Source organism: Chelmon rostratus, chromosome 17 (assembly GCF_017976325.1).
Source record: "Chelmon rostratus isolate fCheRos1 chromosome 17, fCheRos1.pri, whole genome shotgun sequence".
NCBI classification, from domain to species: Eukaryota; Metazoa; Chordata; class Actinopteri; order Chaetodontiformes; family Chaetodontidae; genus Chelmon; species Chelmon rostratus.
The window spans coordinates 1,404,408-1,425,104 of record NC_055674.1 but is presented as its reverse complement, the minus strand read 5'-3'; the positions used below and the strand labels follow the sequence as shown (position 1 = coordinate 1,425,104).

Here is a 20,697-nt window from a genome sequence, read left to right as displayed (position 1 = left end):
ATCCCAATCTCAACATTGCAACAGCAGCCAAAACCAGAGTCCGGTTAACACTGAGTAATGCTTCTGTCAGCCTGTTTCACCCCCACACAAAAAGCCTGGACTAGCTATAAAACAGGTGTGATTCTGTCACAGTTTGTGACAGCGGCTGAATAAACGCCCGTCTTAGAATGAACCTAAAAGAAAACTATAATTATCTACAAGATTTAAAAATATCATAATCATACATCACAGTTCTGTAAAAGTAGTCGTATTTAATCAAACAGGACTCTCTGCAGAGGATTCATCCACATTTGGTGCTCTGGTGAGTATTTCTGGCAGCAGGACAGTATCTGTGGGATCCAGATGAATAAATGAGTTTATTGTTCGTGGAAATGAAGGAACATATCAAGGACCATTCCTCTGTGGCTCCACAGAGGAAGGAGATGTATGAGGCTGTGGATACACACAAAAACCTTTTATTAAATATATTCACTGTTGGTTTGAGTCTGTGTGTGATTTGTTGACAGGATGAAAAGTATAAAACATCACACCCATCCTTCAAATGTCCCACAGGAACCAAACGGACAAATTCCACACAAATAAAATGTACAATTGCCTTTTATTATCATTAACCATTTTCAACAAAGAAATTATCCACGTTTCAGTTTCTGTTCACATTAAATGGAAACCGGATATCTGTTACATCATAATAACCAAAATACAGACAGCTCATATCTACAAGTAGAACGCAACAAACAGTACGGGTACAGAGGGACGCTGTTAAAGTTACTGTGACTGTGAGTGTGTGTGTTTCTTATTCAACTCATAAAAAGAGATGTACGAGCCAGCCTCTGCTCATTGTTTCTTAAAAAACACGTTGTTGATAGCTGTGTGGTTGCTCAGAACCAAAATGAGTCCCCTGACATTCACCGACGTGTTTCTACTGGCTGTGGAGTCGCATCGCAGCCGAAGTCAAACCAGCCGGAGCCGAACAGAGAAAACACACGTCTCGAGTTGTCACCTCATTTCCTTCGTCTGCTGCTCGACGAGCGGCTCGGTGACTGTCTGCTGCCACTCCTACCAGGAAAGAAGAGAAAGAAGTCATTTCTAAAGGCTGCACCAGGTAGAGAGGATATTTAGTCCTGAACTAAGTGTGGATTTCTGTAGCGCAGCTCAACAACCAGCACTGGTTCTTTTCATGATGAGCTGAATGGAAACAAAAATACATTTGAATGGGTCATCCAACATCTGGAGATGTAAAAGGCTGAGTCACTTCTCACAAACTTTGTAATGATGGAATATTAAATGTGCCGAGTATCTCGCTGAAAAGCTATGAATTATTTGATAGAAGCACGGCTTTGGCTTTCAACGTATTTTGTTTTTTGTTTTGAAATATTTGACAAGAATTCAATCTCCATAGTTACTGTTTGTACTCTTATATATACTGTGTACAGTGTAATTCTGTGGATAAACCCCAACAAAACTATGATCAGCACACTACTAATAACAAAGGTTCATGAAGACAGGCTGACAGCCTGCGGTCAGGGCAGAGAACCCAGCCCCCCCTTTAAATGCTGTCTGTGGATAAGTCATTGTCAAAATAAAAAAAGAAAAAACTAATGGTACATATGGTGGTGTTTGCTGACAAGACCAGATCATTCTCAAAGGCAATCAGTACCAACCGAGAACTGCCCAAAGCCAAATACTCTGTACAAATACTTAGCAAGTCTAGCAGCTAGTAGTTCAACTGCTTAATGAGAAACTCTTCTCATTGGATGAGAAAATTATGGCTAAATAACTCAGGCCGCATGGCACCTGATAAAATGTAGGTCACAGTCAACAACGATCTCCTGGTGATGTTGGAGGCTGTGGCCTCGGTGCACTCTGGACGGGCTTTGATGGCTGAAAACAGACGAGCTGATGTCAAACAGTCATGAAGAACAGATTATTTTCTGCTTGTTGTGCCTTCTGCTCACTGGATCTGGCTACATGCTGTTCTACATACTGTTCTACATATATGAGGTCAAATGGTTGATTGACACGCCATCACTTCAATATCTGAACCATTCATTTACACAGGCAGGTTTCTGGTTACTGCGGCGCTACGGACCTGTGGCTCAGCGGGGGCGGCGCCGCTCTCATGTGTCTTGGAGGAGAATAACTGAGCGAGCGAGAGTCTCTCAGCGAATCAGCGGGCACCCTCCCGGACCTGGCGGGGCTGTGAGGAAAAACACAACCGTCAAAGTTCAGAAACACGCCGCCGTGCAACTCGAGTTTCATAAATCACAACAGAACAACGGTACATGATGACAGAACATACGAAACGCAAAGCCTTACAACCATGTTGATGTGAAAATCGTATATATTAGTCTGATGGTCTGCAGACGAAGCATTTCTTCAAACTGAGGTTATCAGTTTAAGACATTTCTAATCTAAAATCTATCTCTAAAAGTTAAATGTTGGACAAACTGAGCACTGTTTGCAGGTTCAGCAGCCTGTAATAAACCAGAAATGAAGCTCTGATGCGACGCCTCATTACTGATTTCCAGTATTCGGTTCCTCTCTTCTTACCTCTTTTTCTTAGTTTCCTTTTCATTCTCTGACGAGGAGGAGGAGGAAGGAGAGCTCTGAGCTCTGTCTGTCTTCCTGTTAAAACAATAACAAGAGTAATAATCAACACAGTCAGTAATTGATGATTAATCAGTAATTGATGATTAATCAGTCGAACAGTTTTTTTTGCTGCTGGTCTGGACTGTTTAGGATCTGACTCGGTTCGGGTGTCCTCTGCCTCCTGCTTACCCTTTCCCTTGCTCCGCTTCCGAGTCCGAGCTGTCAGAAGAAGAGGATGACGAGGAGGAGGAAGAGGAGGATGACGATGAGGAAGAGGAGCTGGAGCTGCTGCTCCTGTTGGCTTTCTTGTTGGCGTTTGCCTGCTTCCCGTTCACGGCGCTCTCGCTTGTGACAGTCTGGTCTGACGGTTGGGGGGCCGTCACCGGGGACCGCTTCCTCGGACCCTGCGACGGCTGTTTGGTTTCTGCAGACCTCCTGGAGGTCACGTCGGGGCGCCTGGACTCTGACTGGGGGCCTCTTCGGCCTGAGGGCGGAGCCTGTGAAGAGGAGGACCGACTCTTCTGCTCTCCGTCCTCTCTCTTCTCGTCCTCTCGCTCCGTCTTTCTGTCTCTCTCCGTTGGTGCTTTTGTGTCTTTCCTCTCTCGCTGCGGTGAAGGTGAGGAGGAAGAGGAAGAGGAGGAGCTGGAGGAAGACGATGAGGAGGAAGAGGATCTGCGGGGTTGGGGAACAGCTTTCGGTGGCAGATGCTCCTTTTCTCTCTGTCTCTCTTGTTCCGCCTCCCTCTGCCGGATCCTCTCCTGCTCCCTTTCTCTTGCTCTGTCTCTGGAGAGGGAGCGGCTGCTCCTCCTTCGCCGCGGTGGAGAAGGAGAGCGTCGGGACCTGGAAGAGCAAAACATGAAAGACAAACTGTATTTTCAGTTCAGCCATTAAAATCTGCTCCATAATGCTGTCAGAGAAAATCATATGGTTGATGTGAGATCGAGGAATTCTTCCATCATCTACAATTTTTAAAATCATCATCAAAAATCAAAGCTGAAATCGTTCTGTGAGAGTTTCATTACATCATCAACATATTCAAAAAGAAGATTATTACTTATATCCTTTATTGTCTGACTAAGTGCACAGAATATGCATCACTAGATAGTTCTCTGTATTAACTCATCCAGACTCAAAACATCCCAAAGTTTGTTTGATGTGCTGAATTTACTTCTGCTCAAACTAAAAACACAACGCTGATCATTTCCCTGAAGAACCATTCGCACTGGAACAGACAGAGAAATCGATCTGTATGGACTTAAATTTGATTTGGTCTTCTGGTGTAAAGAATTAGAAGAGTTAATGACATTTCTGGATATCTGTGCTGTTTGCTGATCTCTGTGTACTGAAGGACTCACAGTTACTGGTCCTTTGTGGTATTTGGTACTCAACATGTACGACTTGTGCAGTAAACTTGAACTGGACATAAAATCCAAACATGAATCCTCGTAACGACTCGCTGGGTTTCCTGAGGCTGAATTCTGTGCAACAGGTTATAAAAAAGTCTTCATCATTAACTGCACACTGAGCCCATTGATCTGCTGAACTCCTGAAGGGCAGCCAGGTGTTAAAACAGCAAAGATCCAGCAAAGGTTCTCTTCTTACCTGCTGGGGGGGCTTCGCCTCCTCGGGCTGTTAGACCTGGATCTACTGCGCCTTCTTGGGCTTCTGGACCTGCTCCTCCTGACAATGCGCTCGTGTCCCCTGTCCTTCTCTCTCTCCCTGTCCCTCTGCCTCTCTCTGTCCCGGTCCGACCAGGCGGGGGGAGGAGAGGCTCTCCTGAATCGGCTCGGGGCTTCCTGATACTGCCTCGGTGGAGTGCGGCGGGCTGGGGAGGCGGTGGAGGTTTTCTTGGGTGGAGAGCGGGACCTCCTACTTGAAGGGCTCGACCTCGGAGGCCTCCTGGCTGCGTCCCTCTCCCTCCCTCGCTCCCTTTCCCTGACTTTTCCCTCTGACCTTGTTTTCTCTGCTTCGGCCTGAGGGGGGGAGAACCTGCTGCTGCCTCTGCTAGCGTCCACTCTGTTGGACGGGGAGGGAGGCGGACTGGGGCTGTCCATCTGTGTGGGGCTGTATCGCTCCTGACCTTTTGTCCGGGACGGGTGACTCTCTGCGGGAGCTCGGTGGGAAGGTCCTTCCCTCTCGGGCTTGTCTCCTCTGGAGTCTCTGTCCCTCTGGTCTCGTCTCGGTCCCTCTGGTCTCGGTCCGTCCCCTTCAGAGGCGGACGCAGAGCTTTCCTTTCTACCGTTAGCTAAATATCTTTGAACTGCAGCACCAATGGCTGATGCTGTACTTTTCGAGGGACTGCTTTTATCCCTCCCAACTGTCCCAGCCGTCTTGGTTTTGCCCTCATCTTCAGAGGATGAGGATGAAGAGGAAGATGAAGAGGAGGAGGAGGAAGAGGAGCTATCACTGTCACTGTCACTGCTACCGCTGCTGCTGCTGCTGCTGCTACCGCTGCTGCTACTGCTACTGCTGCTGCGCTCCTTCTTCTTCTCAGACTGCTTGGATTTGTCCTCACATTTCTCCTTTCTGGGGGGGCTGCTCGTCTTCTCCTGGTTCTCCTTCACCTCTGGTCTCCTGCTCCTCTCTGCGGGCCTCGATCCATCCCGCCTACTTTCTGCGGACGCTGGGAGACCCTCCTCTCTCTTCCTGCTGCCTTCTTGAACTCTATCTCTGTCTTCCTCCCTCTTCTTGCTCAGATGCCGGTCCCTCTCCTTCGCGCTCTCCTTGTCTTTTTCTCTTCTCCTCCCCTCCTCCCTTTCTCTTTGACGCCCATTGGTGACGGGTGAGCGAGAGGTGGGGGACAGGGAATCACGGGACGGGTGTCCGTCCCTTCTCCTGTCATTTTTCTGAAGGCCAGGAGACGCCTCTCTCTCCTGTCTCTTCCCAGCGTCTCTCCTGTTCTCGTTTGACGCCCTTGAGGGCACATCTCTCTCGGCCCGGCTCTGCCTTTCTCCACTCCTCTCCCTCCTTGCCCTGCCCTTCTCAGGGGGGGGCGAGGGGGATGAGGAGTCGTGTCTCGTCGTTTTGTCATGTTTATTTCTGTCTTTTTCCCATTCAGTGTCTCTGCTCCTTTCCTTCCTAGGAGGAGAAGGAGAAGGGGATAAGGAGGAGTCACGTCTGGTCCTCTGAGGAGCGCTCTCCTTTCCTTTATACCTCTTTTCTCTGCTCTTGGAACGCCTCCCTTTCTCCATCTCTCTGCTTCTGGAGCGCCTCCCTCTCTCCCTATCATTTTCTCTGCTCCTTGAACGCCTCCCTTTCTCCACCTCCCTGCTCCTTGAAGGCCTCCTTTTCTCCACCTCTCTGCTTCTGGAGCGCCTCCCTCTCTCCCTATCATTTTCTCTGCTCCTTGAACGTTTTGCTTTCTCCACCTCCCTGCTCCTCGAACGCCTCGCTCTCTCCCTATCGTTTTCTCGGCTCCTTGATCGCCTCCCTTTCTCCACCTCCCTGCTCCTTGAACACCTCCCTCTATCCCTATCGTTTTCTCGGCTCCTTGAACGCCTCCCCCTCTCCCTCTCATTTTCTCTGCTCCTCGATCGTCTTCCTTTCTCCACCTCCCTGCTTCTGGAGCTCATTCCTCTCTCCTTTTCTGTGCTCCTGGAACGCCTCCTTTTCTCCATCTCTCTGCTTCTGGAGTGCCTCCCTTTCTCACTCTCCTTCTGTTTGCTCCTGGATCTTCTCCCTCTCTCCGTGTCCCGGCTTTTTTCTGTCTGTGGAGGTGGAGAAGGGGATGAGGAGTCGTGTCTCCTCTTGGCGGAGGTCCTCTCCGTCTCACTCGGTCGCTCTTTTTCTCTCTCAGCATTGGGCCTCTTCTAGAAGACAGGAAACATTTGTTGCTGTAAACTTTGCTGTTCATGTTAGAGTGAAGGTAAATGGTAAGTAAATTTAATTTTAGGATACTATGAGGTACAGAAACACATTCAAAGTGTTATCAGTCCAGTGAAACTGCCTCGGCCTTACTCCTTCGCCTCTCTGATGGGGGCTGTGCTCCTCGTAGCCCCGTCTCCTCCTGTCTGGTGATCTCCCCTTTCTTCCTTCATCCGCTTTTCTTGCACTTTGGTCCTGTTGGCGTGATCTCAGTGGAGCTGGAGATTGGCTGTTGATATCATAAATACCAATAAATGCCTACACCAGGACAGACTCGAGGGTGAGGCAAACAGCCTGTTTTCACAGCTGGAGTTTGGTCGCTCACAATAGTTTCTTTGTTGGTGAATCAAGTATTAATAGAGTACCTCCCCTTTGTTTGTTTTGTTTCTCAAAGCTAGTTATCCACTTACTAAATCTAAAATGCACCCAAACGCACAAAAATCATGGAATCTGTGTATCAGTTCAGAGACTTTTTGACACTTTCAGGCGTCGTCACTCATCAGGTTCAAGTTAACATTCTGGTCAAAATGTGCAAATAAAAATGGGATCTTTTCCAGTTTCTTGGCAAAATATAACTGTTTTCTGGACGATCTTGTTGTACTAAAACATTTAAACTACACTCTACTTGTCAAATTAAAGACAAATTTTATTCTTTGTCTGGAAGCTACAGAACTTCTGGACCCCTCTGAAAGCCACAGACTTCTGTCCATGAGCAAAGAGAATCCCCACACATTATTCCAGCAAACATATTTTAGGGACAAGTAGTTAATGAATCCAAATCTTGACTGATCTGATACTGCAGATACTGACACGTTCACCTGTAAGTCGTCCGGCTATTAGACTGACGTACAGTTCAACAGGACATGAAAACAGATTTCTATTATTGTGATGATATCATCTCATACCTGTGAGCAGAGCTGGAGGAGACACTCCTGTGTCGCACAGCCTTTGCTTTTGGAGGACTTGAACTTTCGCTCTTCTTTCTTCTCTTCTTTGACACCTTCTGCTTCTCATCTGAGGAACTTTGAGTGGGTGGGGGTCAAGAAGGACAGACACTTAAACATGACGCTGTGCATAGCAGCGTGCATTCAGTTCCCCCCCGACAACTAAAGATTCTGCCTGATTTGTTAAACTGTAACTGTATAACATGTTATATAGTTTGTTAATGCCCAACAAACTCAATGTTGAAGAAAAGAACTGGAGCTACAGGCGTCAGACCAAGAATGAAATCTCAAATCTCTTTTCAAAAAAAATGTTCTAGTTAAAGCACAAACTGTGCAAAGACAAGAACAGAGCAACAACACTCTGCCTATGGTTTATGAGACATGACAGTTATGATGGACAGTCTGATTTAAAAATATCTACCTGTCTTCTTCTTCCTCGTCTTCTGACGCCTCACTGAAACACAAACATTTCAATCAGTGATGGTCAATGTGAAACAATTCCACGAAACATAAGAATCCAGAGCTGGCATACCGCTTCTTTTTCTTCTTTTTTGATTTCTTCTTCTCTCGTCGGGGAGACGAGGAGGGACTCTCCGAGCTGCTGACAGAGGGAACAGAAAGCTGTCAGGCCTCCTGTTCATCGTCAGGACCTTTCCTGCTCTTATGTTGATTTTCTCACCTGTCTCTGTTCTTGTTTTTCTTTTTCTTCTTCCGACTGCGCTTCTTGGGAGGAGAATCTGAATTGTCTGAATCTTCCACCAACCTGAGAAAGCAAAGGCAACAAACCTCGTGTCAGGGACTAAACTAATGCTGAGTGTGAATATTACACAGCAGTAAGTGACCATACTGGTGCTGTTTTAGCACAAATGTGCAATAACTAATTAATACACCAACTGCTGTTTATGTACGCCTTTGGCCTTTGTCCTACTCACGTATATTTCTGCTGCTGCAGCCTCTCCCTCTCCAGGCGCTCCTGCTCTCGCTTCTCCTTTTCTCTCTCCTTGCGGTCAGCGTGGAAGGACGAGCCGTCCACGTAGTCGCTGGCGATGCCAAAAGCGGCGCGAAGTCGGTCATTCTTCTGCTGGTTGGCTGCAGCCAGAGCATGAGTCTCTGTCACCCTGAGAGAAAACAATCCGGACAGCTTTATATTACTGACGCAGTGCAATATGAAACAGTGAGATGCAGCGCCGCTCTTCAAACTGTTCATGTACAGAGTCTGATAATCCAAAACATTTCAGGCATGTATCCAAACAGGCTGGGACAGTGTACTATAAAAGAGCAATGCAAAATAAAATAGTAATATGTGTCTTTATTTGAATTTCTAAGATATAGCTGTTAACATCCTGGAATGTTTGCACCACATGACTAACGTAGCATTACAATGCAGCCAAGGTGGTTTTGCTTTTTTAACATCATTTCCACTTAGAGTAGTCACAATAGCTTTTCCTGGATCAAAACCTTGTGGATTCTTGTTGTCTGTATTGTTCTTACGTTGGTCTTTCATTAGTGGTGGCAGCCGGCTCCTGCTTCTCCTGGAGCATCATACGGAAACTGTTCACCTTCTCCTCGATTTCCTCAGCTGAATACCTGGACATCCAGAAACAGAAGAGTATTTAACACTGAACAGAGTGAAAACAACAACCATGCCACTATTCTTATTTGTCTCTGTGTATTAAGCTACCATCTACTGTATTTCTCTGTCATACAGTAGACTACAACATTTATGTATGACCAGTATTGGTTAATTACCATTTGATCTAGATTAAAAGAAACCTGTCATAAGAGTTAGAAAAAAAGGTAAAATCAATTTCAGTCAGGCTGAAACAACAACTTGATGCTTTAACAAGCCAAATTAATAACAATTGAGAACCGATTTAAGACAACAACTAGAAAACACAATCCAAAAACTAGTTACTAGTCAGAGCTTTGAGATAAATATGCAGCTTTGCAATGTTTTACACATAATTTGATTCCCATTACATTTGTTACTGATGGTAATAACACAACACACGATCAAAAGAAATTACTTTCGGTTATAGTTCTTGTGGTGGGCATTTGTCTTTTTCTTTCTTTCTTTTTTACTTGAACTCCAGCTCAGACTCTACACAAACTCTGGGTGGCAGCAATGGTTTAATTTATTAAGTGTGATTCAAACTCCATTCAGGTCAGCGAAAGCCTGTGCAGTCACAGCATTAATCTTACCCTTGCTCCTCCATCATGTCCTGCAGCTCAGCACACTTGACCTCCAGCTGCCTCTTGCGTTGGTGCTCCAGGATGTCAGCGTTGGGTTGCCTGTTGAGCTGACTCTCCAGCCTCTCCCGGTCCTTCTCGTCCCGCTCGCCGCCGCGCTCGTCCCGCGGCCGTTTGACCCGCAGGCTGGACAGGTTGCGCTGCACGTAGCCATTGGTGCCGCTGCCCCGCGGAGTCGTCAGGCCAATCCCATTGTACATGGCTCTGCTAATAAAAAGAGAGACAGGTGTCGTAAGTGGTTGGACTGACAGAAATTGGGTATCCTCACTACATGACAGTGAAGACAAAAAACAGAAATAAAAGATAGAAACAACACGACTCTGTGTCTGTTTCCTGTCAGGAACAACGCTTCGACATATTCACTCTTGTCTCACTGAAGCTGACGGGTGGAAATAATCTTTAACATGAAGCTCAGTTAAATGTTGACAGCGTATCTGATCTGAGGCCAGAACGTGATTATCTTTTTTTTTTGTACTTACAGTCATAAAGATGGCCAGATTTTCACATTTAACACAAATCTTTACAATGGCAGACACAAAGGGGACAACAGATCACCAACACTAAAACCCAATACTCTTGACATGAAACGTAAAATACGTTTTCAAGCTTCTTTAAAAAGCTATCAGCAGAAGCTTCTGAAGGTTAAACTTTGCAGTTTATCACTTTTCCATTTTCAGCATTATAAATATTGAGGAGTTAGCTTTCTAAAATGGCCGACATAAATAAACTAGTAGAGACTGAACATCGCCGACCTGATTCAGTCCTGAACTGTTGAAGGGTGCATGACAAAAGAACAAACAGGTCCAGTCTCATGAAATCACTGAAACATCAACAGAAGCCTCAATTCAGGCGGCATTTTGTTGACACAGTTTTGTGTGAAGTGTGGCCCGGCTTTCTCACAACGTATCGTGGTTAATGAAAGGTTTATGAAACGTTAATTGAATCCACGTGTTTCTTGTCAGATCTAAACATACATTTTTGTTCATATCGCGCTAATTTATTCACGATAAATTAAATTTTGTCGCTCATTAGCACGTGCGCCAGATGGGCCTGTTGCTACGTCTGACTGTAAGACACCGAATTTATGATGACTAAGGCCAAGACAAACCATCGGATGCTAACTTATATTAGGACTCACTGAATAAAGATAAAAGGGCTGAAACTCACTGGTCTAATATTTCGTTTAATAAACCGCCGGGTAAAATTGATGCTATACATTTCTAAAGGCCTAACGACACTTGTGCGTAGCGAGCAATTCCTAACTAACGTTAAGCTAAGTTAGCTAGCTAACAGTTAACGTATTAGTAATGTACCAGTAATTCCTCCGGGAGCGGAGGGAAAACGATGTCGGAAGGGTCTTGGCGATCAATAATGTCCTGTAGAACCAGACGCCGAAACAGACCCCACAACAACCGCGTCTTTAGAACTTGTAGAAATGTGGCTAGTTAGCTCAGCTAACTGGTCTGATACCCAACTAAAGAACGAACGAGACGAGAACCCAATGACGTCAGAAGCAAGGGACGCATGTCTGAACTGCGATGCGTTCAAGTGTTGGGCGCAAGATTGTACAAAAGAACTGCAAAGCGCCAGAAGATACACCTATTTACATTTCATGATAAGGACCTCTTTCAACATCGTTTGCAAATCCGAGTATATGTAAGTATCATAGAGCCAGAATCACATGTTAAAGATGAGACAGAAAAAATAGGCTTAATTGATAATGTTGTACAAGGCTATATTATCAACCGAGAAAAGCGGGCAACTTTGATGCGCGCCCGTTTTACATTGTTGTGTCACTCACTAAAAGTTGATAAGATGACCGGAACCTTTATTTTAAAAGGTTGGTAAAGCATCAGTTATGCTATGGCTTGTGTCACCGTCTTGTAGTGTTTTTCAAGGTTCCCTTTATGTTTTTAAAGACTGCCCCCTTGTGGCAAAAACAAATAAATCCAGTTTCATCTTCTTAAAAAAAGGTGAGGGGTGGAAGTATCAAGGATGGTAAACACTGTTCAGTAGTTTAGAATGGACAAATGTCCAGGGGGATTCATCAAAATAAGCACCAGCTGAAAAACAGGCCAATTAGAAGGAATGCAAGCAATCTAATGTACAGCAGACCAGACTATTTTCAAAACCAAATTTACTTATTTACTTATTTTTATGTGATTTTACTTTACTTTAGTTTAAGGCAGATCAGAGAATTTGTTCAGCACGACAGAAAGCAACCTGCAGTTCTAGTCATAAACAAAGAGCACAATTGGTGGAGTATAACTTAGAAATGCAACTCACTAGACCATTGTAATTCTTTATAAATCAAGGAGACAAGTATCAGATTTTGTTTCAATGTAATAATAGTTAACAGCGCTTGCCAAAGGACAATTTAAGTCTTCTAAGACAAACTGACGAGGTCCAGTTGCGAACGATTGAATGCCCTAAAGCTTACAATGACCTGGATGAATGAGAATATTCACAGGCAAGACAATTTAAATCATTATGTTTAATCACAAAAATGTACAATGTCCAATTATGTTACAGATAGAGTCAACACGTCTATTCCGGCAGTCAAAAACAACATACAAAATCAAATCAGAGGACAAAACAACATAGTTAATTAAAAAGCGGATAAATATAATAATAAAATACTTTAATTAGCTAGTGACCCTTCCCATGTGACTCTTATTTGACATAACGAATACGAAACTACGTTTCCCATAATGCCATCGGCTGATTTTGACGCAAATTTGGAGATAAAAGACGTCCTGTCAGAATTCGACCGTTAGTGACGCTGAAGCCAGGGAAGGAGGCGTGAGTGCAGCCGCTCTGCGGGCTCGGTTTCCTACAAATATACCACGAAATTATACTTTATAAACCCAACCGACGCTGGATCAGTAACAATGGCTGAAGGTGACAACAAAAGCGCAAATATACTAGTGAGTATTAACCAGGTTTCCTTGACTACCGAATGTAAAGGTTTTTGTCTGTCGTGGATGTGTTTGACGTTTGCATGAACTGCTGTTGCTAACCTGGTGGCGTTCACGCAGACGAGGATGGACCTTATTTGTACATTTGTTCAATTAGCGTGAACTTTGTACGGCCGAACAGGGAGCAGCCTAACATTAACTAGCGAGTTGTGACGCTAACGGCAGCTAACGTCTGCTAGCTGGCTAGCTAGCTTAGTAGCGTTACGCCACTCGGTTAGCTTCAGCAGAGACCTTTCCGTTTGTAATGTTGCTAGCGGGCACGACAGCTAACTGTCACCCGTTCTACCTGCCCTTAAAAGCCTGAAATCGAGTGCTGACATTTTCATACGACGAAGACATGTATGGTTAGCACTGGTTAGTTCCTTATTCCTGCACGGCGGCGTATACTGCACAGTCATATCAATAATGAACAACACAGTCATCGTTTCTTAGTTCATCGCTAAAGGCGCACACACCCTAGACTTGAGACTTAGCTAAATAAATTCTTTAATTTCACAATACATCGCACTGTTCCAGATGTAACCAGCTAACGAGTTTCCACAGCCACCTCCGACCTAAAAAACGCCCCTCTCAGGTCGAACAATGAAACCATTGTCAAGGTGGAGAATTTAATTAAATCGGGAGACTTAAGTGTGCCGACTGTATTTGTAACACCGGACTGTCCCGACAAATTTTAAATATAGTGCTATGAAGTACAAATATGTTTGCAACAAGGCAAACGGACATTAAATTCTAATTTTTTTTTAAAAGGGTTTAACGTGAATGCACGTGTCGAGTATAATGCGGGTTATCTTAAAAAGCATACTTTAACAGTCACGCCCAAGTTCACGCCTTTTCCTTGACTTCTGAAGAGATGCTTATCCCTGTTCACTCCCACATTGTGCTGATGTTATTAACACTGGTCAGTAATGTGGTTGTCAGTTTAATAATGAATATATTTTTGTGTTCAGGCTCAGGAAACGGCCCAGCTGGAGGAGCAGCTGCAGGGCTGGGGTGAGGTGATCCTGGCCGGGGATCGCGTGGTGCGCTGGGAGAAGCCGTGGTTCCCTGGAGCCCTGATGGGTGCCACCACTGTGCTCTTCCTGTGAGTCTGTTTTACTGCGCTGCAACACACAGCTGGGCACATAGTTGGCATAGCGCACATTTCCTTCCTCTCAGCATTGAAACATATCTGTAGCAAGACAAGGACAAGAAGTATCTGCGTTCAATACGCTGTTCTGCACTGGTTCAGGTTGAAATGTTAAGCTTTCTCACATTTTTGAACAGTCGGAAGAAGGGAATAATGTGGATTATACTGGATTAGATTTTGTAAAGGGAGCTCTAGTTGTAATGTTCTTTTGTCAGAGGAGTTCTTGCATAATAAGTCGAACACTAAGTCTGTTTTCTGTTGGGCTCCTGAATTTTTTTTTTTTGTTAACACAATCCTTTTATTACTCCACCAATATGAACCTCTTATTCTTTGGTTCACAGCCACTCAATCACAGGGCCTTTTGCACTGTCTTTGCAGGTGCTTTTTTTTTGTTAAACATTAAAGCTCCAGCATACAAATGCAGGGATCTCTTACTGGCAACAAGGAGCTATTTGGAAACCACAATAAGATAAGAGACTTAGTTCATGTACGGAGCATACAAAATGCCCTTCACTCATGAGCACCTGATATGAAACTGGCTCATAAACATGACTGACTGCATTGTCTTTTTCCTCCAGGCTGATTTACTACTTGGACCCGTCTGTGCTGACTGGGCTCTCCTGCTCCGTCATGCTGCTCTGCCTGGCTGACTACCTGGTTCCCACCCTCGCGCCCAGAGTCTTCGGCTCCAATAAGTGGTGAGAGCCTGAGGATGAAAGCCAAATGAGGTTTTCCATTAGACCATAAAGTCGTGTTTATTGTCTACCTATGAAAATGTCCTCTTCTGGTGTGGCTTTCAGAGTCATCTTCCTCTTTTGTGTAAGGCTTTTCTGCTAGTCAACCCTTCCTACACCTGATTGGACAAACGCGCCGCTCACTGTGATGTCATCATTCCTTGGGTCTGATTTTAAAAATGAAAAAACATGGCAGCTGTTCTCAAAATTGTGTCAAGTTTCTCAAAAGACATCCACCAAAATTATCCACTGAATATCTGAGTAAAAGGCCATAAATCACGGCTGTGCGAGAGGCATATCGTCATTTATGTAAGATATTTTTTGTATTGTAGCAGCTGCATCCAGTCAAATCTGTCAAACGCTGACATTTAGAGATGTCTGTTCCTGAAGACTCTCTGAAATTAGTTTTCTGAATGTGTTGTGATGAGAAAATTTACCTGCTTTGTCCCTTTGAGAGTAAATGATGCATCATATTTTTCCATTAGGACACATTCTCTAAACAAGAACAAACCACAAAGAGATCATCTAAAGTTAAAAGTCGTGTAGCAGCGTGGCAGACTTCTTTTTGTGTTTCCTAACTTGACAGTCTGCGTGTTGTCTCCTGAAACCTGTCCTGTACGGTGTTTAACAACTTCACGGAGCTTTGACAGTACACAGTGCTCACCTAAAAGCCCCTCGACTCAGCTGTGTGTGTTTGATGGTGAGAATAAGACACCCAGGACAGGATAGAGTAACAGCCTGCAGTTGGCACAGTGTTGTGGACGTCCGCCCCCCCATGAGACGCCTTCAGCCCCTCAATATATAACCCTGCATCAGCAAATTATGACCTGCACCCGTTTGCTCTGCTGCACATTCCACAGGCCGAAGCAGACACACAGAATCTGTCCAGCAAGCAGCAGTTTAGTGAATTTAGATTTAAAAACAAATAGGTGAAGAGTTTTCAGAGCTTTTCACTTTCACTGGAGTTCGAGCAGCCTTGTGTCAGGGTTTAGTTACAGAGAACATTAATTCGTACTAACTCATCTGCCTGGGAAGAGACAGTGTTGTACGTTATGCTGCTGCTTATTCCCTGAGCCTGCAGAGTCAACCAGATGGCAGGAGTGTCTCCGTGAGGGCTGCTTAAATGGAGCTATTAAAGTCTGGTCATGGTCCCCGTTTGGCTCCCTGACAACAGGGACAGAAATACGGAATGATGGCTAAGCAGAAAATGAAGGCCACTTTTCCCAGCTGCCCTCCTTCCCTCCTCCAGTCAGGCCCTTTAGACCTTGCCAGGATTGTATCTCTTAGTCCTCCAGCTCTGTAACACACAAACAGGAAGTTGTCTGTCCCTTTTATACATGACAAGTGGTTAAAGGGAAATAACAAATGGCCACTGCTCAATCAGCTTTGTCTGTTGTGACATCTCTAAATAGCCTGTTTTATCCGATCAATCAGCCAAAACTAATCAGCTTACTGTAATAAACCTACAAATATTCATATTTGAGGACTTGGAACTCATGGGATTTTGGTCCTATTGCTTAAAAACTTTACTTAAAACAGAAATTAATTAACAACAATAATTTTCTGTCAATCCACAAATCTATTAATCCACTAATCATTGAATCTCTAATGGATAATGAGCAGTCTGATGATGGTAGATCTTTTCTTTGCTTCATGTTCTAATAACATTGCAGAACAACACGATCTCTGCAGTCATCATGAAAGAGGGAGCTTAGTAGTTGCAGATATCTACCACGTGTACTGCTGTTTGGTATGAAAGTGAGAATCGCTGCCTTGATCTGACAAACCGCACTGAACTTATCGGTTTCCTCTTGATGACAAGGTTATTTCAGAACACCCTTTTTGCCTCTGCTTTAAACGAACAGAACTCTTTTGACGCGTTATCGTTACGTTTGTTTTAATCACACCGTCTGTCCTCGTGCACAGGACCACCGAGCAGCAGCAGCGGTTCCATGAGATCTGCGGTAACCTGGTGAAGACCCAGCGTCGGGTTGTGGGCTGGTGGAAGCGTCTCTGTGCCCTCAAAGAGGAGAAGCCTAAAATGGTAAATGAAAAGTTGAAACTGTGATCTAACTCGCCTGCACAAAGGAACTGAATCTGTCACTCAAAGTTAGCTGTTACATGCTGAACATAAACCACAGAGCTGTCTGCAGCAGTGCAGTGAATGGAGCCTTCCTATCTGTTTATCACAATGGTGAGCTTTCTCTGTGCTCCAGATAAAAATATCCTCAGCTGATTTGGCTTTGCTGCTCTACTTAACAGACCTCCAACTGGGTTACATGCTGTGATAACCACGTTTTTCACTGTATGCACTGTTGAGACTGTTAGACATACTCTGTCAAGTCATTCTTGAATTCAATTATGGCTTTGTTGGTTTCTTCGAAATGTCAGCGTATCTTCTGCTTATGAAAATCTATTACGTTGCAGTACATCTAAGGAATGATGTTCTGCATGCAGTCAGGATGCACTTTGTCTCTGAGCTGCTGAATGTAATGTGACCTCCCTGCTCTCCACAGTACTTCGCCTCAGTGATCAGCAGCTTGCTGGCAGTGGCCTGGATCGGACAGCAGGTGCACAACCTGTTCCTGACCTACCTGATCGGTGAGTCTATTCCAATATACAGTAACTTATATACTAATATGTAGGATGACATGATCTCATTTCACACAGACCATTAAAACACAGTGAAGTGTTTGGCTCTTGTATCGTGCCGGCTGAGAGGAGACGTGTGAGGCCTGAACTTACATCTAGATAAATTCCAACATAGCTGCCATTTGAGAAGGAAACCGGGATCAGGGATTATGTTTTATTCAGGAAAAAAATGTTGTGGTCTTATACTTTTCTGTTTCAAGTCCATGAATTATGGAGCTAAACACCCTCAGTGTTAGGATTGAATTTGAGAAATCAGAGCTGGAAGATGAAGCTTTAGTCATCGTCTTATTTCGCTGCTGTGGTGAACTCCAGGTTGGAAAGTATTCACACATGACGTGGCAGAAACGGGAAGTGGTAGTTGTTGTGTTTGTCAGCAGTTGCTGGCGTCGCTGCTCGTCATGAGTTTTCTGCCTGTGCTGGGTTCGACATGATGCAGTTGTGAAAGCACGCTGTAACTCCTGAGCTCACAAACTGCAGTCTTCTGCTCATCATTACGAGGCTTCCTGGTACTGTGACTCAGAAGTGCAGCAGTGATGCAGATCAATATCTGCATCCCTGAGACAACAGCAGACACTCACAGTGTTAGATGAGAACAGTTATTCTCTTCATTGTTGATGACCTTCGCTCGGGAAGCTGTTTATCTTGTCACATCATACTACAGTTGAGACCAGAATGCAGTAGCGTTGAAATGGGCTCTCGGCTCGACTGTTAAATTTAGCAGAGGACAAACCTGTCAGCCTCACAGCTGCACAGCGGTGCCTCGGGAAACGTGACAGTTGGTGAATCAGTAGGTCTGCCGGCTCTATGGAAGCCAGTTGCATAAGCTGAGACATGTCAAGTGTTCATGTGTTGGGAAAACCATCGAGTAGTGCATGACTCTGACACAACAAAGGATTCTTTGTTTTAACCTTACATCCAGTGCTCTTGAGGCTCACTAGGTTTAGTAGCTGCTTTCATGATTCAAGGACCGAATCCCTCAATCCTTGGAACACAGTCTGTATTAAAACATGTTGTCTGCTCACCATCTGACCTGTGCTGAACTCAATCAGCTGATCGTAAACAGGCACTAGGCTCTGAGGTGCCTTCAGGTGAGCTCAGTTGAACCAGTCACTGCTCAGTTAATTAGATGGAAAGCTTTATGATAGTTAGACATAACATGCTGACTCTCTTCTCGGCAGCAATCCTGGGCTCCCATTGGTCATAACACTTCTGGAACTACTACAACTGAAGATTCAAGTGTAGAATACACACCAGAAGCATCTGCTGAAGCTTCTGGTGTGTATTTAAAGAGAGCTGAGCTTTTGGCATATTTGATCGAAAGTTTGAGACAAGAATTAATGAAAGCGCGCTGTCAACATTATTAATATTTAGCAGCATTTCACACAAACTTAATTACCGAAAACGGCATTAATGTTGCAAATAAAACAGTGTTGTGTGCGTGATTAACACCTGCTACCTGCTAATAAAAAAAGGGAGGCCGCATGGTTCGACGACATGATTTAAAGCTCCTTCACTCTAAGCTGTTCTGTCTGCTCTGCAGTGAGCTTCCTGCTGCTGCTGCCCGGCCTGAACCAGCACGGCGTTATCACCAAGTACGCATCCATGGCCAAGAGGGAGATCAACAAACTGCTCAAACAGAAGGAGAAGAAGAACGAGTAGGCGGACGTGTGGAGGGAGCCTCAGAAAGACGAACCACGACACGGATTGGAACGTGGAAGGAAGTCGTATGAAGAAAAGCGAGAGGAGAGCAGAAAATTAAAGAGCAGCCTCCTGCTTCCTCGGTCTCAGCCGCAGAGGAAGACACGTGTTTATTTTATGTTCACACATTGGATAAGTTTCACTTCTCCCTCCCACCCTGTGACATTTCCACCTCATCACCCACTTAATTTTTTTTTCTTTTGAAGTCATCTGTCGTGCATGCACCGACCACAAGTTCATCTGATTGTCACACGTTCAAACACAGTACTGACATCAACAACACACACACACACACACACACAAAGTTGAATCTTCCTTCTGTTTCCTAGTTTCAGTGTGCTTCATTTTAAGATGTCAGTAATGCTTTTAAGCCATTCCCTGTACTTGGACAAAGTGACTACTGAGCAGTTTTTGTAGCATTACTGCAGCATTTTAACCTCCTCATAGTAACGACTTATTTTCTCCACGTAGGAACAGGTCGTGTGAATCGTACCGACCTTAAACTTTTGCTTATTCTGCTTTGGTTGTATTTAAAAATTGTGCTGAAAACAAAACTGGATTTAACGCAGAGCTCATCAGGAGTGAAACTGTGTCTAGATACAAGCCTACTGCTGTACTGCTGCTAGCCGGCCTCTGTGGTCTATTAGCTCTTCTGTAAAGCCCCGCAGTGTTACCGGTGTGGGGTGTCTCTGTGTACATAGACCTGTCCCCCACTCTGTCCCTGTTACTCATCCTTTTCTCTGTTCTTGTTATTTATGTGTTCTTTCCTCCTCCGTCTCATTGTTTGTGGTCTGATCACTGTCTCTCAGCTCATTTCATTATTTGTCTTTACTGGAGATCTTTACAAACATGAATAAAGTTTGATTTCAATGAATTTAATTTGTTTCTTGGTTTGATTCCTTCATGGCTTTCATGAAGCTGACAAAGGTCTAAAAATGTAGATAGTCTTGAGGAAAGGCCCGAGCTCATTAAACATTCAGCCAGTTCACCATTAAAGAGTGAAAACTCACACTACCTGCAGCAAACGAGACACCGAGACCAGCTGGTGAACACAGTGGAGCATTTAGCACCAGATATTTCCTGTGGCTGGTAGAGACCAAACTGGAGCTCAAAGAGTGAACATTGGATTTGTGTTCACTCCAGTAGGAGTCATCAGCTTTATAAGGTGAAAATATTTCAGTGTTGCATTTTGTTTTGCTCGCGCTCTTAAACTGAAGGACAGGTGGCAGAAAATGGCGGAAATGCACAAATTTAAATTTCATGTGAGTCTTTGGCACAAAGGTTCCTCTGGACACGCTGTAAAACACGAGATTATTGCTTTTTCTTTGCATCATAAATTCCACTTGCTTGTTCAAAATGTGCCGATACTGAAGAACCAAACGGACACTCTGGGCCAAAAGTGAGGAATGAAGCAATTTCCTTCATACTCTTTTCACCTTTTAGTAAAAGCAACGAAACAGCTAATAGACAAAAACATCTTCATAGTCTGTCATTCCAAGCAAGAAGAAGAAAAGTCCATCCATACAGACGCTGCTCGGCTGCTCAGCTGCGACCTTTCACTCTTTGATTTGACATTTGTATTGATCTATAACACACCAGTCAAACGACAACATGTTAAAGTTACACCTATTTTCAACAGTGTTTTTGGTCCCAAGATGCAAAAAGACAGAACATTTCATATAAAATGAAACAATCTTAAAACCAACCACAAAAAAAAACTACCAGTCCAGGTTCAACCTGTCACGTTACTCCGTAAATAATGATTGATGTTGTAAAGAATGTACGACACAAATACTACATACATACTACTAATCCACAGACCAGATCCAGTCATGCACACCAGTTGAAGCAGTCCTGTG

General features: G+C 44.4%; 2 protein-coding genes across 4 annotated transcripts; one reads left to right on the top strand and one right to left on the bottom strand.

Moving 5' to 3' along the window:
- Positions 1-581: 581 nt before the first annotated feature.
- On the bottom strand, positions 582-11,134 carry srrm2 (serine/arginine repetitive matrix 2). Of its 3 annotated transcripts, none has more exons than XM_041957428.1 (14): positions 10,961-11,134; positions 9,600-9,854; positions 8,889-8,984; positions 8,330-8,515; positions 8,077-8,160; positions 7,930-7,998; positions 7,819-7,851; positions 7,359-7,475; positions 6,547-6,682; positions 4,192-6,398; positions 2,779-3,429; positions 2,551-2,625; positions 2,090-2,197; positions 582-1,056 (listed from the first exon to the last, which is right to left on the bottom strand). In XM_041957428.1, exons 2-14 carry the CDS (start codon positions 9,845-9,847, stop codon positions 1,002-1,004), a joined length of 4,065 nt encoding a protein of 1,354 aa, XP_041813362.1. In that variant the 5' UTR covers positions 9,848-9,854; positions 10,961-11,134; the 3' UTR covers positions 582-1,001. The 3 variants fall into 3 exon arrangements, with proteins under 3 accessions (XP_041813362.1, XP_041813364.1, XP_041813363.1); XM_041957430.1 differs by having other exon boundaries at positions 7,930-7,995; XM_041957429.1 differs by having other exon boundaries at positions 9,600-9,851.
- Positions 11,135-12,433: 1,299 nt separating this feature from the next.
- On the top strand, positions 12,434-19,712 carry arl6ip1 (ADP-ribosylation factor-like 6 interacting protein 1). The gene is made up of 6 exons (XM_041956978.1): positions 12,434-12,574; positions 13,576-13,709; positions 14,333-14,452; positions 16,415-16,532; positions 17,005-17,089; positions 18,681-19,712. The coding sequence occupies exons 1-6, from the start codon at positions 12,539-12,541 to the stop codon at positions 18,797-18,799; spliced, it is 612 nt and encodes a 203-aa protein (XP_041812912.1). The 5' UTR covers positions 12,434-12,538; the 3' UTR covers positions 18,800-19,712.
- The last annotated feature ends 985 nt before the right edge of the window (positions 19,713-20,697 follow it).